This window comes from Solanum verrucosum, unplaced genomic scaffold (assembly GCF_900185275.1).
Source record: "Solanum verrucosum unplaced genomic scaffold, falcon-dt-bn FXZP01000261.1, whole genome shotgun sequence".
NCBI lineage: Eukaryota > Viridiplantae > Streptophyta > Magnoliopsida > Solanales > Solanaceae > Solanum > Solanum verrucosum.
The window spans coordinates 12558854-12576716 of record NW_026019969.1 but is presented as its reverse complement, the minus strand read 5'-3'; the positions used below and the strand labels follow the sequence as shown (position 1 = coordinate 12576716).

General features: G+C 37.8%; 2 protein-coding genes across 3 annotated transcripts; one reads left to right on the top strand and one right to left on the bottom strand.

The window, feature by feature from the left end:
• Positions 1 to 7542, top strand: LOC125816374 (probable E3 ubiquitin ligase SUD1). Of its 2 annotated transcripts, none has more exons than XM_049495975.1 (9): positions 1 to 482; positions 1776 to 2468; positions 2648 to 3418; positions 3506 to 3717; positions 3839 to 4192; positions 5626 to 5783; positions 5868 to 6031; positions 6118 to 6264; positions 6829 to 7542. In XM_049495975.1, exons 1-9 carry the CDS (start codon positions 141 to 143, stop codon positions 7324 to 7326), a joined length of 3339 nt encoding a protein of 1112 aa, XP_049351932.1. In that variant the 5' UTR covers positions 1 to 140; the 3' UTR covers positions 7327 to 7542. The 2 variants fall into 2 exon arrangements, with proteins under 2 accessions (XP_049351932.1, XP_049351931.1); XM_049495974.1 differs by having other exon boundaries at positions 2 to 482; positions 5623 to 5783.
• A 695-nt stretch (positions 7543 to 8237) lies between these two features.
• LOC125816377 (polyadenylate-binding protein 8-like) lies at positions 8238 to 16503 on the bottom strand. The gene is made up of 9 exons (XM_049495979.1): positions 15830 to 16503; positions 14138 to 14256; positions 13382 to 14038; positions 13130 to 13207; positions 12949 to 13038; positions 12212 to 12349; positions 11212 to 11391; positions 10937 to 11140; positions 8238 to 8674 (listed from the first exon to the last, which is right to left on the bottom strand). Exons 1-9 carry the CDS (start codon positions 16050 to 16052, stop codon positions 8432 to 8434), a joined length of 1932 nt encoding a protein of 643 aa, XP_049351936.1. The 5' UTR covers positions 16053 to 16503; the 3' UTR covers positions 8238 to 8431.
• Between the last annotated feature and the right edge of the window lie 1360 nt (positions 16504 to 17863).

The following is a 17863-nucleotide window of genomic DNA, read 5'->3' as shown; positions in this document are numbered from 1 at the left end:
TAATAAAAGATAAACCGACGTCCTTGGTCCACGATTTTGTTGATCCTCTTCTTGGACCAAACCACAGCTCCATCACATCGTCACGATTTCAAGAAAAACCCTAGGAGGTACAAATCAATCCCTCGTGAGTTCAATCGTTGATGGAGATCGCAACGGCGGTGCCGGCGTCGAACGGTGGTGGCGGTGGTGGAATTTCTCCGGCGGAACGCTCCTCCGCCGATGCGATCAATTCGTCTTCATCGCCGTCTGCATCTTCTTCCTCGGGGTTGTCGACGGAGCAGGTTACACGTAAAGATTTGAATTCTTTGGCCAGTAGGTTCGATGACGACGAAGAAGAAGAGGACGTTTGTCGGATCTGTCGGAACCCTGGTGAAGCCGATAATCCTCTCCGGTATCCTTGTGCTTGCAGTGGTAGTATCAAGTATGTTCACCAAGATTGTTTACTTCAATGGCTTAATCACAGTAACGCTCGCCAATGCGAGGTTCGTTCTTCATGCGAAATCTGTTCGTTTGCTTAATCTCTTTCCATCCCTCCCCATATTTTCTTGTTTTAGATTAAGTTTTATTGTTATCAAACTCCTATATTCTTGGACTCTTTTAGTTAAGCTTCAGTGGGTATTAGACTTGCTTGAGAAAGGAGTGGGTATTGTTGTTCTTTCTTTTCGTTAACTCACACAAGGCCTTCCAAAGGATTCTTTACTTTCTGACATGTTTTTCAATCATAATTGAACCTGTTGCTTGTTGTTCTTTACCTCCCTGAAAGTAGAAATCGTCATATCAATTTTGTAAGCTCTTCTCGATGCAACTCATAACTCAATTTTAATAGGTTAATTAACTACTAATTTCATGGTTTGGGTGTAGCTACAAATATATTTTTAACTTGATCAACACAATTACTTTTCAAATTTTTTGGTCTTCTTGCCATCTTCTTTTCTTACTGGTAGATTTATGTCTTCTTTTCCAAGGTATTATCTGGATTTTCACACTTAAAGAAAGAATTTTTCTTGCTGTCTATAGATTGTAAGCTCATTCATTTAGTACAATCTACTATTCATGTAGTATACTTATATAGTGTTGATGTTTAAATTGTTAGGGAGAGTACACTTTTAATAGTTAATTATATTCTCAACACGCCCCCTCACGCGAGGGCCGGATTCTTTTTATGGGCCAAGCACGTGGAAATTCTTTTTATTTTGGGTGGCGGTGAGATTTGAAGTGTGACCATCTCATCTAAAAGCTTAAGTTGTTAGTGAGAACACACTTTTATTAGTTAATTATATTCTCAACATGTGGGAACTAATTGGGCGTGAAGCTTAGTCTTGATGGTATGTTTACATCAAATCCAACATTGATAGTCTATTAGAAGTTCGTATAGAAAACTATAAAGAATTTTTAGGATTAGATGACGTCAAATTATTGGATATTGAATAAAATAGGTCTATATGGACTGAAATGGATAATGATGATTCTTATAGTGGGTCTTATTTTGGGATTGAGGCATAGATTTTCTTTGTGGTTTGTACTCGTCAACTGAAGTTGTGATTCGAATTTTATAATTATTCTTATTAAATCAATATGAGAAATGTATAACTGTAACACTGACCATAAATGATTCTTTTTCTATGAACATTGACCATAGATGATTCTCACAATAGATTGTGGTTGGATACTGCAGCACATAGCTAACATTGAAAAGTGTGTGTTGTTTTCTGATCTCACCTAGGGTGATCCCTCTATTGGTGGAATCTCACTAAATTTATTTAATTATAACGTAGGTATGCAAACATGCATTCTCATTTTCGCCAGTTTATGCTGAGAACGCTCCGGCCAGGCTCCCTTTTCAAGAATTCGTGGTTGGGATGGCAATGAAAGCCTGCCATGTCCTGCAATTTTTCCTACGTCTTAGCTTTGTTCTTTCTGTATGGCTGCTCATAATACCGTTCATTACATTCTGGATATGGCGGTTGGCTTTTGTTAGAAGTTTTGGAGAAGCTCATAGACTATTCTTGGGTCACTTATCCACGACCATCATTCTTACCGACTGTCTGCATGGCTTTCTACTCTCTGCTAGCATTGTTTTCATCTTTCTTGGGGCAACTTCATTGAGGGATTACTTCAGACATTTGCGCGAACTTGGGGGCCAGGAAGCTGACAGGGAAGATGATGTGGACAGAAATGCAGCCCGTGCTCCAAGAAGACCTGTTGCTCCTGCAAACAGGAATTTTGCTGCTGATGGAAATGAGGAAGATGCTAATGGTGCACAAGGAATTGCTGGAGCTGGTCAGTTAATCCGGAGAAATGCAGAAAATGTTGCCGCTCGTTGGGAGATGCAGGCAGCACGGCTTGAGGCTCATGTTGAACAGATGTTTGATGGTTTGGATGATGCTGATGGTGCAGAGGATGTACCTTTTGATGAGCTTGTTGGCATGCAGGGTCCTGTTTTTCATCTTGTTGAAAATGCATTTACTGTACGTTCTTGCTTTCACTTGCCACCTTTCTCATGCAGTCATTAAATATATTTTTGTACTCTCTAAGCTCTGCAGAAGACCATATTTTTCCTGATGTGTACTGCTATTTCTCTGATTCTGTTGTCTGCAAGCTTAACATGAGAAGTTAACTGATATATGGTGATTTTCCTTCTGTGCAGGTTCTTGCCAGTAATATGATATTTCTTGGAGTTGTGATCTTTGTTCCCTTTTCATTAGGACGAATTATACTCTATAATTTGTCTTGGATTTTGTCCTCTGCAAGCAATCCAGTATTATCAACTGTTATGCCACTTACTGAAACAGCACTTTCCTTGGCCAATATTACTTTGAAGAGTGCATGGATTGCTGTTGCGAATTTAACTCCTACTGCTAATGAAGAGACCAGTTTACTTGGTCAAGTCACTGAAATGTTGAAAGCAAATGCCACTGAATTGAGTGTGGCAGCAAACAATCTCAGCACAACAGTGTCGACTGATCTTTTGAAAGGGTCATCTGTTGGAACATCCAGACTTTCGGATGTTACAACTCTTGCTGTTGGCTACATGTTTATATTTTCTCTAGTCTTTTTTTACCTTGGGATTGTAGCTTTAATCCGGTACACCAGGGGAGAGCCTTTGACGCTGGGAAGATTCTATGGTATTGCTTCCATTGCAGAAACCATCCCCTCCCTCTTTAGACAATTTGTAGCAGCTATGAGGCATCTGATGACTATGATTAAGGTTGCTTTCCTCCTTGTTATTGAACTTGGGGTTTTCCCTTTGATGTGTGGCTGGTGGCTGGATGTTTGCACCATTAGGATGTTTGGGAAGTCGATCACGCAAAGAGTGGAATTTTTTTCAGTATCTCCATTGGCAAGCTCATTAGTTCATTGGGTTGTAGGGATTGTCTACATGCTACAAATAAGTATCTTTGTTAGCCTTCTTCGAGGGGTAAAATTTTCATTAGACTTGCTCTGTTTCCCATCTCTATTTTGCGGATTGTCTTCTTTTACTAATTTACCACAATTCTTTTTGTAGGTCCTGCGTAATGGGGTGCTTTACTTTCTTCGAGATCCAGCAGATCCCAACTACAACCCGTTCCGTGATTTGATTGATGATCCTGTACATAAGCATGCTCGTCGAGTTCTTTTGTCAGTTGCAGTCTATGGAAGCTTAATAGTGATGCTCGTGTATCTGCCTGTCAAACTTGCCATGCGAATGGCTCCATCCATTTTCCCACTTGATATCTCGTAAGATTGTTTCCTGCTCTATTCCTATTGATTTTGGTTTCAATATGTATGTGGTATGTGGATTCAAGCTTTGAACTTTCATCCCTTTGGTGAACTTAAAGAACTGTTATTCTTTGTGCAGTGTATCTGATCCATTTACTGAAATACCTGCCGATATGCTTCTCTTCCAAATCTGTATTCCCTTTGCAATTGAGCATTTTAAGTTGCGTACAACAATCAAATCTCTGCTCCGATATTGGTTTACTGCAGTGGGATGGTCTCTTGGTCTAACTGATTTCTTACTGCCCCGACCTGAGGATAATGGTAGACAAGAGAATGGAAATGGTGACCAAGGAAGGCAGGACAGATTTCAAGCCCCGCATGGTGTACCAGATCGGGCCTTGGTAGGGTTTGCTCCCGATAACAGAGCTAGGCATGCAGCAGCTAGTTCCAACTTCGTAGAAGACTATGACAATGAAGAACAGGCGGATCCTGAGTAAGTTGAACAATGCTCCATGTTTATTAGTCTTGTTTTTATTGCACCATGAACATATTTATTCATTTCTTATGTTGGCAAGTTGAGTCACTTCACTGAAAGCCAATTAGTGTAGGTCTTCTCCAGGACATGATGAAGATCCGCTTTTAATTTTTTAATTTGTGAGGAAATTCTTTATTTGGTCTCATTTTGTTTAGTAGTGTTTTAATAATAGTTGTTGTGGAAAATGTTAAAGGATGGTTTTTAGCTTGATTGATAAGACATCATATCAAAGTTTAATACGTGAATAGCTAAATGTGTTTTGTATTCTTAAAATTTGTGGGAGTTGTATAGAATAAATCCATATTAACAGTTCCAAACATTTTGGCTTCACAGATCAGAAATATAAATTGTGATGGAAGGAGTACTAATTTAGCCTCTTCCCAAATGTGTGAAACACAAAATTAATTTTTAAAAGCTTCCTAGCTTTTCAAATTTTGTTGGCTCCTTAGTTTTAGCATAATTGTACTTGAGCCAGCAGACCAACTGTTTTTGCTTCTACTTTTGTAACTAATTTGCATCTTCTTGATGCCTTCAATGGACCATTTACTTCATCAAAAAAAAAAAAACCCTAGGTAAGTTTATGAATGGGCCGTCTTCATAGAATACTTTTTTTTTGTTTTTTGAGAGAGGTAACAATTCGGTCTCTCATGATATATTGGCTATTATATGTAGGACTAGTGTCTGTTGTTGAGTGGTATTTAGCTAACTCATGACTCATGTGTAGACTGTGCAGTCAGTTCCACTAAGGGATTATTGTAGTATCTTCTCCATTATTAAGCATAAATCACAGTTTGATTGAATGTCCAGTTTGTTCGCTACTTGTTTTATTTGTGTTTTTTCCACTTAATTGTCATATCCATTCTGTTTGCCGCAGGTCGCACACTATTATTACTTCTGTATTATGTATTATTTTTAAAACCCGTTTAGATGTACGTTACTTGAGCCGATGTCCTTTTGGAAACAACCTCTCTTCCTCCATGAGTTAGGGGCAAGGTCTGGGTACACTCTACCCTCTCAAACCCACTTGTGGAATTACACTGGGTATGTTGTTGTAGACTTGTAGTAGATAAAGTGTGTTCCTTGTTGGGTCTCGATATTTGTCAGAGTTAGGGTGATACTTCTAAATGAAAAAAATGTTCAATCTTTAGAGTTCGTTCTTCATTTTTTTTTTCATTTGGACCCCCTCGTATGCGACTAACTTTCCGTTGCTTGTTAATTTTGTTTGTTGGACAAAATTGCTGTTGCACTGCTTATTATGCTCGGCCATAGCTCGTCTTGCTAGTTTCTGTAGGATCTAGTGATTTAAGTCATAAATTGGTGATACTCTGTCTAAGTTCACCTCAAAAAAGCTTTAGCAAGAGTCTTATGTTGTTTGGAAACATCTTTAGCAGGTATGCCTTTGTGCTCCGTATTGTGCTGCTGCTGGTTGTGGCGTGGATGACTCTCCTACTTTTTAATTCTGCCCTCATAATTGTACCGATTTCACTTGGACGTGCGCTCTTCAATTCCCTCCCGTTGCTTCCAATAACACATGGAATCAAGTGCAATGGTATTGCTGTCAATCTAGCCCAGTTGGTTTCTGTTCTTCACCTCGCAATAAAAACGCTGACCTTTTCTTGCTTTTACTTCTCAGATTTGTATGCATTTGTAATTGGAAGTTATGCCATTTGGACTGCCATTGCTGGAGCGAGGTACTCAATCGATCAAGTTAGAACTAGGAGGGTCGCAGCTTTGATGAACCAAATATGGAAATGGTGCGTCATTGTTCTGAAGAGTTCTGCACTGTTGTCAATATGGGTAATGACACCTTTCATTTTGATTCAGTACTTGCACCTCGATTTTTTTCCCCATACTGTTAATTTATTTGTTGATTCACTTTCCAGATATTTATTATTCCCGTGTTAATTGGACTGCTTTTTGAACTTCTGGTCATTGTGCCAATGCGAGTCCCCATTGATGAAAGTCCAGTCTTCCTTCTTTATCAAGATTGGGCTTTAGGACTGATCTTTCTAAAGATTTGGACCAGGCTGGTAAGTGCCTTATAGTTTATTTACATTATTATGAGCTTTTGGTTTTACCTGTTTTATAAGACTGACGTGGGGGTTTGAATCTTTGGATGTTACATGTTTTTTTGTCTAGAGCATTTCCTTTCCCTTTTGTTATATGTTGTAGCCTATTCAAAAAAAACATTTTGGGGGTGGGGCTGTTAATTCATGATTGATCTGCATCCCCCCCCCCCCCCCCCCCCAAACCCCCCACACGATTTCTGCATATTGCTCATTTGATGTACAACTTTTCACTGTAGAGCAGGATTTCAGTTTTCACTTTGTTTATATATGACAAATATTCCTTCTCTAGGACCTCCTATTGCTCCATGTTTAAGATCAAAGCTGTTTGAAAACAATCATACCCCCCAGAAGCAATAGCAAGAATTTTTTCTAGTGGAACATTTTTAACAATCCATGCAGTTCACTAATATGGATGTCATTTGGCGTCCAAGTATCCCTTTGTGTGTATAAATGCACATTAGTTACTTCACATTGGCATATCTATATCTACTCTACCGATTTCTTAACTTGACTTGTGCTAAACAGGTTATGCTAGATCATATGATGCCACTGGTGGATGAGAGCTGGCGACTGAAATTTGAGAGAGTGAGGGAGAATGGTTTCTCTAGGTTGCAAGGATTTTGGGTGCTTCGGGAGATAGTCCTTCCTATCATCATGAAGCTGCTTACAGCATTGTGTGTTCCATACGTTTTGGCCAGGGGTGTGTTCCCAATACTTGGTTACCCTTTGCTTGTGAACTCTGCCGTTTACCGATTTGCTTGGATTGGGTGCCTTGGTTTCAGTCTCTTCTGTTTCTGTGCAAAGCGTTTCCACGTATGGTTCACCAATCTCCACAATTCTATACGCGATGATCGTTATTTGATTGGTCGAAGACTTCATAATTTTGGGGAAGAGGTACTTCAAAGGCATAATGAAGTAGAGGTGGGTGGAGAGGGGGAGATCCCTCTACTGAATGGGGGGGATGTCGAGGAGGTTGCTGATATAGGACTAAGACACAGGCGTGGTATTATGCAAGATGCTTGAAGTCTGTACCAGGCATGATCCTCAGCTGCCCAATAAGGTTTGTGGAGGTGGAGGGAGGGGTGAGGGGTAAGGGTAGGCTGAACAAATTGCAAATGGATTAAGTATTATTTCCAATTTGTATTAGTTTTGAGCAGTTTCTCTATCAGTAATATTTACTACTTGTGAATATGTACTCTTATAACTTGGTGCTGACATAATTAGTGGATTCAATTTCAGGGGAGTCTAGTTTGTCTACTTTCTTTTGGAGCACTCTTTCCCATTTATGCTAGAGAAGAAATAGATCCATGAAATTAAACGATAATTTGGAACACACCAAGTACCAGATGACTGTACGTTTTTATTTTTCAAAAATTGCCAGTACCCCACATTCTGACCTTTAAAATTTCAAAATTATTGCTCCTTTTCGAAACCTTTGTATGCTTTAAAGACAGAATGATTCTATTACCTATCTCAATCTTTTTCTCCAAGCGTGTGTTTACTGGCAATATATTTCAAAGTATTGATTGACAGAAATATGTGTAACATGATATGTAGATCCAAAGGTCATTAATAGTTAACTCCATAACGTGTTGCTGTTAGTAGCAGACAATGGAACACCAATATGTGCACTATTCACTTCAGTTTTAATAAACGCAGTGTCCAGACCATCTTGCATGCACTTCAACTTCCACGAGATATCTGTTGAACTCCCACCAACAGTTATCAATCTAGATAAATGAAAGTGCTGCTATCCACCAACAAACTATTATACTAGAAAATGAAACGGCAGTTTCAAAACATGCACCCGAAAACCCACCCCCACACACTGAGGACGTTGTAATGAAAGAAGTTATCAAACAAACACAGCCAAATAAATAATCCAAAATAAACAAGAAAATCCATAAATAAAAAATACCAGCGCAAAGGTTCTGAACAAAGTTGGATGTCCAACAAATTCCAAACTGAACCAAAATGCAACCCAACAATATCTGATAGTCAAACACTTAAAGTCTAAGAATGTCTTTTAAGAGAAGTCAGATTTTCTGGGTGAAGAAAATCCAGAATTAAAAGCACACTAGAAACGAACAAATAATTGATGGCGACAAACATTGGATATCGTCAGAACTCAAGAAACCAGACCATCATTCAGTGACAATGAAGCCAACTGATCAGCAGCATTACTGGCCTGCTGCTGAGGAACATTCCTCAGAACGTCCATCGCCTCTGCAACCTTGGCTTTCAGAGCCTCAGGAGACTCAAGCAAGTGCAATACCTCTGTCTGGTCCATCTCCAAAAGCATGCCAGTTACCTTCGCTGCTGTTTCTGGTTCAAGCTGTTCGACCAAGGGGTACAGATTTTCACCTAGCATCTGCAGACGAACCACAGCAATTATCCAAAGGGGAAAGTAAAGCATGATCAACACTCATCAGTTTCAACTTTTAACATCTATATTTTTCTGTTGGCATTTAGACGTTAAGAACAAGTTACATAGGACTGGATACACCTCTTCTTTATATGTTTATTTAAAATAAAAGGGGGAGAGAAAGAAAAGGTAGCATCAGGAAAATTCATCCAGAAATCTGACATCATTTTTCTAAAGTGAAGTGCTGTAAAAAAAAAAAAAAAAGTCTTTGATAGTATTTAACAAGATCCTCCCTCCACTGCTTTTAGTAGAACTTGGGTTGGCTTTACATTACATAATTTGAGAGAATGGTTGAATTGACTATGTGTTGCTTGGTAGACATAAATGTCTTGTCAAATTTGGAATGATCTGGTATTATTAGTATGCATTTGCAATTAAACTTTGGCATTTCTCAAGTCCATACTCTTCAGGTGAACCAAAAGGAAAATAAAGGGAGAACAATTAAAGAAAAAATGAAAGACCAGCATAATACCTTCGCCCCATAGTTTATAGGAACCAAACCTATCTACAAGTAGAACCAAAACTGCATTGACATGCTTAACTTGAATTTATCAAACTCTTGAATCTATTTCAGTTTAATAGGAAAAATAAGTTCGGATATGTTAAAAGGTTAATTGGAGGAAGAGCTTGATGTTTCCAATCCCAGAAGTTCTAAACAGTCCAAATCTAGCTGGCATTTTGGGTTGTGAAGTAGGATCACTACCAAAAAAGTATTTGGGATTATTCCTTGGAGCTAAGAACTAAGGTGCAGACATTTGAGAGAGGGTACTTGATAAATGTGAAAGGAAATTGCCAAGAGGAAAGCTCAGTATTTATCTATAGGGGAAAGGGTCATTTTGGTGAACATTGTCCTGGACTCCCTCCCCACATACATCATGTTCTTAGTTCCTATTCCAATCAAAGCAAAAAGGGTAAGAATTGATCAGCGGAGGAATTTAATTTGGGAGGACAGCAGGGAGACATAAAGACTTCATCTTGTTAAATGGAAGACTCTCATTTCCAGCAAGAGAGTTGGAGGTATGACATCAGTAATCTAACACTACATAACAAGAGAATTAATGAAATGGCTTTGGAGATACAACATCAAGAAGCAAGCTTTACAGAGACAGGTCATCAGTTACATGGGTGAGCAATTGGAACACTGGAGTACCAAACCAGTCAGAACATCACTATAGAATAGACAATTGGAATCCGTAAGGCATCTCTGGGAGAAAATTGTAACAAACACGGGTTTTGAGATGAGAAATGGGAGAACTTCATTCTGGAATGATTTCTAGCTTGGTCACGAAGCACTGAAAGCCCTTTTCCCTGATTTATTTTTCCTCTCATCTTCGCCTAATGCCACAATAGAAGAACATTGAAGCTCTAAGGGTTGGAACTTATCCTTCAGAAGGCTTCTCAATGACTGAGAAGTTAACAGAATCACTGATTCTAGAAGGCTTTACTTGCAGTGTTGTCAAAGGGAGCAACCACTCAAAATTCACAGTCAGAGCAGCATACAACTATCTATCATCTACAGAGCAGTCCAGCACCACTCAAAGTTCAGTTTTTCATGGCTAGTAATAAGAAAACCTTTATTAGTAGACATCTCTGGCAACTTTTTGTAGAGTTAGTTGAAACTACTTGGGTGATGCCCAAGGACACTTTTGGCCTGACATGCAGATGGAACAGTATGAGGGGGAGAACCTGTCACAAGGAATGGTGGAAGATTGTTCCAGCTTGCATTTGATGGGAAATATTGAAGGGGATGAATGCAAGATAATTTGGAGGCAAGAGCAGCCCAACCCAGAAAATCATGAGAACATGCATTTTTATTTTTTTTTGATAACCAAGAGAACATACATTTCTCTTTTTTATTTTTGGTGTAAAGAACAATTTGTAGATGATGCAACATCATTGAAAGATCTTTTGCTTCCTTGTAAGAATTACTGGGGTTTGTACTTGTAAATATTAGATATCAGCCCTGATTCGGGCGCTGATGAATATAACATGTTACCATCCTCAAGAAAATAGTCAAAAGGTGCAACTTTTCTTTGTTTCCCTACACCTTTCAAATTTTATTTTCGACCAAGAAGCCTTTATAAATTTATCTCTTTAGGCAGGAAACTCGAGCTAAAAACTATGGTGATGAAACAGGAAAACAGAAAAGGACAATTCCTTCCATGTTCATGGAAATCAGCTTTAGCTCTTATAGAAGGAGAATCATACCGTCCTTTGCTCTGTTGGAGAAGCATTAGCCAGAGCAGTAGCCAAAGCCCCTACCGGAATTGGTTGGGCAATTCCTGCATCACGCACAGGCATGCCACCCATATCATATGGGACAGAGAACATGCCACCACCTACTCCTGGAAAGCCAACATCAGGAAGGCCACGTCCTGGAGGATATCGATATCCACGCCCCCTCGGAAACATCTGACATGAAATCAAATTCTGAGCACTTCTATAAACACACCATACAAATGACAACCAAATTTGCCACAAACCTGTTGCTGCATCAGCGGAACTGGCTGCTGTCCTTGCTGCAATGGAACAGCACCTCCACGTCGGCCACCCGGACGTTGACCTTGCTGCCCTTGCTGAACCATGGGCATAAAGAAATTCGGCATAGGCCCCCCACCAGGCCTCATTCCAGGTACAAGTTGCTGCTGATATCCAAAACCAGCCTGACAAGTAAAAAAAAAGTAGATGAGCACAATTCAATTTTATCAGCAACACCTCAAATTCCAAATTAGCTCGGGTATATGGTTCCAGTTGATCATACGAATCCTCATTAACTCAAAGCCAGACAATATTTAAATGCGATTTGAGTACAAGATAAATGAACAAAAGAATAATATTTTCTTTCATTCTATCATTTATTTGAAATGTTATCTCTTCATCTTTAACTTCCTACTCTTTTTAGATCACCCTCTAAAACTATTGAGTTGTAATCACAGGACAAGGCATCAGCAACTCATTAATACTCTCCGTCTAATAAGCCTCCTACTCACATTAAAAATTTTCAGTGATAGCAAGGAATATCCAAACAACGTCAGAAAATATGTTAGCAGAGTAGAGAGTCAAGTATCAGCATGACACAAAACGTATCAAAAAATATATCTCGCATGCTTCAGAAAAATTTATAGAGGAGCTTGAGAGCTCTCATTATAAAATGAGGAATGTTAAACTCGTATCCTCTAATCTCAACCACATCCATCAGACAAGGTGCCAACTTCAAATACAGAAAAGACAATCTAGGACATAACATCTGAGACTACTTGTTTTTAGTCTCAGATGTTATGTCCTACATTGTCTTTTCTGTATTTGAAGTTGGCACCTTGTCTGATGGATGTGGTTGAGATCTGAGACTACTTGTTAGGTAGCAAAACAATTGAGAAGCGCTCATCAACATCAGAAAATACAAACAGAAAATGAGACATGCAAGATTCAAAAGGTACTAAGTTACGAGAGCATTTAAACCGGATATCCACAACGATTTATTACTTGTGGGGGAAGCATGGCTGGTTGTGGCTGGCCGTAGAATATTTGTTGACCTAGACCAGGACCGCCAGGAGGATACATAGGCAGTCTAGGTGCAACTGTAGATGCCATTCCAATTGGACGCATCTGAGAAAACTGAGCCTACATTTTCAATCAAAGAAAAATAATATGTATTAGTATCACCATGTAAGGGACTATGAGTAAATAAGATAAGTTGGAAATGCCTACTAAATCAATATATCTAGCAAGCATGGAGCAGAGCTTATATTCAAAAGAGGCAAGATAACCTATTGTCACTGCGGTGATATATGGGATATTTTTTTTGAGAAGGGCTGCGGTGATATATGGTACATTGTCACTGCGGTGATATATGGGAGGTTAGAATAGCCACACAATAAAAAGATTTGAATTCACCATCAATTTATCATCTCTTTTTTTATAAAATGACACTTTTGGTCCTTCAGGACACCAGCTGCAACAACGTCCCAAAGGCTTTCTCTCTTTTTGGTTTTCTTTGCTCAGTTGTGAAAGACTCAAAAGAAATTTAATGGATTATTAAACAAAAACAAATCTTTAAGATGGGAAAAGATTTGGTTACTAATTCAGTCAGAAGTTGACAAAGTCAACAAATAAGCAAAGGCTCTCTTGCAAAATCAGATAACAAATTCAGAAAGACAGAGACAAACTACATGCACTTTTTTTTCAATTCTTTAAGCCCAAAGAAAGATGAATAGAAATACCTGTAACCTTGCTCTTCTCTCTTCCTTGCGTTGCGCAAGGGCAACATACAGAGGTTTGCTAACAATCATCTTTCCATTCATCTCTGCAAGCTGCAAAGGAAAGAATTAAAAGTTAAAGCTCTACCTTGCCCGTGTTCAGTTGACTTTTACCTGCTGAATTAAAAGAGTTAAACTAACACACCGCTCTTGAAGCCTCTTCGGGAGATGAGAATGCAACAAATCCTGATCCTTTGCTTACTCCACTAGGATCTCTCATAACCTATTTGAATAAACAGCAAATGTCAAAAAAAAAAAACTCTACATTGCCAGTATACCCTCATTGTTGATGAATACAACTTTACAATTTTCAAAAAAAAAAAAAAATCTACATTTCCAATCAAATTGGAGAACTGGAGATTTATTTAAAATTTGAAAAACAGAAAAGACAACTTACCTTGCATGAAGTGATTGTGCCATATGTAGAGAACATTTCCTTGAGCTTGTCATCACTAATGCTGTCATCTAAATTTTTTATGTATAGATTCAAACCTTGTGATTTATCAACTGCCTCCTTGGCACTTTGCTCATATCGATTTTTCAATTCCATTTCCCTCTCTGATTTCTTCTGAGCTCTTCCTACAAACCATTCTTTGTTATCAAATTTGTGACCATTCAAAGCTTCAACTGCTCTAGCAGCATCTTCAGCATTTTCAAAGTTAATAAATCCAAAGGACCTAGATTTTCCATCTTCATCCTTCATAATTGCAATGCTAGTAATGGCACCAAATTCACCAAAGGCTTTATTGAGATCTTCTTCTAATGTTGCTTCAGATAAATTTTTCACAAAGACATTGGTAAATCTTGTCTTATCTACAGCGCTATCTCTTTCTTGCTTACGAACGAAGGGTCCAACATATACTTGCTTGTCATTCAGCAGCATACCATTCAGTTTCTCAATAGCTTTTTGGGCAGCATCCTCACCGTCATACTGCACAAACCCATACCCCTTGGACTGACCTGATGAATCCACAGCTACCTTACAAGACAGGATATTTCCAAATGCAGAAAATGTATCATGTAGTGCTTTGTGGTCAATTGCCTTGTCCAAATTCTAAAAAAACAAACAGCAAAGGAAGTAAGTTGAGAATATGGCAAAAAAGCTTCCAATCCATCAAACAAGAAAAAATCTCTACAGATTCCATAAAAAGACCTTAATAAATATGTTTGCAGTGCCACTTCTTCGAACAGTTGGGTCCCGGTTTGAGTACATTATCCTGATGGGCTTTCCACTGAGAGGAGTAAAGTTTAGCACTTCCAAAGCCCTTGCAGCTGTGACGAATACAATTGTTAAAATTGTCAATAAGACACCAAACAAAGAATAGGGTAAATGTGTTGAAGAAACACAATAAAAAACCTAAAAGTGAATGGGAGGGATGATTTGCTAAAGCATTCTTTTTTTTCCTTGCCACTACCGGTGATGGTCATCTGTTTAGTCTATTAGTGAAGCTGACTAACATTTTGTAGTGCTTTGGACACGAAAAAACTGACGACTAACAGATGCATAGGCAGAATACTATAAGAGACTGATTTGGTGATTAAAAGGTACCTACATTCCACTTGGAAAATTGTGATGGACATGATAGCATAATATGTGCACAAACTTGCCACAACACAAGGAATATCAGCACAGGAACATACACACACATGTACATACTTATCAAATAACTGAACAGTCGGGCACTCAAGCGTGCACCAACACAAAATTAGGTGGTAAGGTCAAACTGGAAATTAGTGCAGTTGTACTCAAATAAGAAAAAAGCTCTAGGACTACAGGATATTAAATATCAAGGATTCACACTTCCATCTTACAGAAAAGGGTTGAAAAAAACAACCAAAAAAAACAGCCAGTTGTAACTTTCTCATTTGTCTAACTGATATATTCTAGGTTGCTAATCCAAAAGAGTCACTGCAAGCAGCACAATTGCAGTTGCAATACAATAGGATACTCGCAGTTTATTTTCCCAAATAGTGTTCTATAAGTCATCACACACATACAACAAAAAAATTCTTACTGAAGAGGCCGACTGTTGATATATGGAGAAAGTTACCTTTAAACATGAAAAAAAAATAAAGAACCCCTATGTTACCAGTTTCAAAAAGAAAAGTACCCCTCCCAAAAATCACAAAAAAGAGACCATCTTTCTCCCACATAATACAACAGCTTGCACTTACCCAAAAGAAAATTAACACCTAGCTGAGAAATTCACAACTTAGATCATCTAGACCACAAAACACAGGAGAATAATATCATGTGAAAACTAGGCTCCTCAATGTAACCTCAAAAGATATTTAAAAAGATGATTTAAATTTTCATTATCAACTCCAGTTGTGGCAATTATTAGTTCAATGCAGGCCAGCAAACCAATTGTGGCAATTATTAGTTCAAATTTCTGGGCATACAAGGAACACCAAAAAACAACAATGATAACAATTACTCCCTCAGTTTCAAAAAAAAATGACCTAGTTGTTTCATTTTTAGTCTGTTTCAAAAATAATGACCCATTTCCTTTTTTGGCAACACGTTAACTTCAAATTTCCATGTGGCATGTTTAAGGCCACAAGATTAAAGGGCATTTTGGTATATTTGACATAACTTTAATTTAGAAACACAAGATTAAAAGTCTTCTTTCTTTTCTTAAACTCTGTTCCAAGCCAAACTAGATAAAAAAAAATTAAACAGAGGGAGTACGTTTCAATGACAAACTAGTTGCTGTAGGCCATAATGAATACAAGTAGCTCCATTTAGACAACTATCAATACAGTATTTATTGCATTTACGAAATTAGACAATTCAGTTTCAAAACAAAGCGAGAGTAAAGTCAAGTCAAAAGCGAAAACAAACCATCTTGCGGGTTCCCATAATTAACATAACCATAACCGAGCGACCTCTGGGTAGTCAAATCCCTGCAAACCCTAACCGAAACAACTTGTCCTAGCTGATTGAACAGATCATACAGCTGTGAATCGGTCACATTGACATCAAGGTCACCCACGTACAGAGACGTCACAAACTGGTTCACACCACCAGCATTCGCACCCTGTGGCTGCACCTGAACCTGCGCCATCAAAATTCAACACAAAAACCAAAATAATTTTCTTTTTTCAGATTTTTTTGTGATTTTTTTTTTGACTTCCCTCTCCTCTTTTTATTCGCAGATACAAAATCTCACAATATAAATAAATTCAAAAAGCCGACGTCTATCGAACTCGAAATTGATAGAAGTAGAAGATATACTGAAACCCTAGAAATTTTGATGTTTTTCCGATAGATTATGTTTTTCGCTTTTTTCGATTTTTTAGTAGGATAGATGATAAAGAGAGGAGAGGGAAGGTGGATAGGTCGGAGATCCGACGAGACAAAGGATCGCCGCCGGCAACGCCGAAAAGAGGAAAGGGTTTGTGTAGGAGAAAAAGATAGGGGGAAAATATAGGGCAGCTTTAAACTGCACAATTGCAGAAGAAGGAATAATTTGGGAAGGGTTTTTTTTTCCTTATACAAGTTAAAATGGGTTTGGGATTTTTGTGTGTAAGCAAAGCCCTAAGATAATTTACGGAGCAAAATATACGCCGTTCGATTAGGAGGGAAGTGGGTCCTACTTGACGTGGTCCGATGAAATCCCTACTGTTAGCTGGCAGTTGCGATAAGGAGATTTCTTATTGGCTACATGAGCGACTCATTCAACTTCCTCTATTTTATTTCATAGTATAACCAAAAATTACTGTTATACTATTGGCAAAAGTAATTTTTAAATTTAAATAAATCATAAAATCTAAAATAGTCGATTAGTTAAACATTAGAAAATTATTTTTGTGTGAGTGAGATTGTTAGAGAAATTCCGATTAGGATTTTTTTCTTTTTCGGTTTCCCACTCGGTGTTCAGAGCTTCGACTAAATTCAGATCGTGCTCTGCAGGGTCCTTTCGGGGGTGGCGCTCCCAACAGATTTTCTCCATATCTAAGGTTCGAACACGAGACATCTGGTTAAAAGTGAAGCACTGTCATCAGTGCACCACAACCCATGTTGGTCCAATTAGGATTATTCTATACACTCAACAGACATAGAAACCTTAAGATGAGGAAAAATTGTTCTATTAAAAAAAAAAAAAAAAACTAATGAATAAGAATTAAGATATGCATATCAACGAGTCTTCTTTGATACAAAGAAGGTGGGTTTAAAAAAAATTACGCCAATCAGTGTTGTAACTCTAAGTGAAAATTAATATTGATATCACGTTTAGACATAAATAAATAAAAATTGATTTTTCCCTCATAACCCTCCGCAGCCCGGCGACCTCTAAAGCGAGGCCGACTGAACTTCGGCGTCGGCGACTTATGCACTTCTAACACACAAAAAGAAGGAACAAAATTAAGTAGTGAATTAAACGTACCCTGTATATATAAAAAGGTATCCTTCGGAAATGATAAAAAGATGGAATCAAAAGAGTCATCATCAAATCATGTATTTGTGTTTGGTGACAACGCCTCAACATCATAAGTGTTCTTGTTATATAATAATCAGCAGAATAATCACTCAATTATGAAATTTCTTAATATTCTCGAGACAAACAGAATAAGAAAAACAATTAAAAAAAATTCAAATTGGCCTTAGAAATGTTGATTTGAATTTTTATCCTTTATTAGAACAATATATAATATACAAAATAATCATTCACTATATTTTAAATATTTAAGAATAGTAATCTGATTAGTATGTTTAAGAATAGTAATTTGACTATATTTATTTAATTTTGGACTTGGAAACAAATTAAATATTATGTATTGATATTTTTCTTATTTGAATTATATAGTATGACTTATTTATAGAAAAATAATAAACATATGAAGGACTCAAATCTAACTAAAACCACCATAAAAA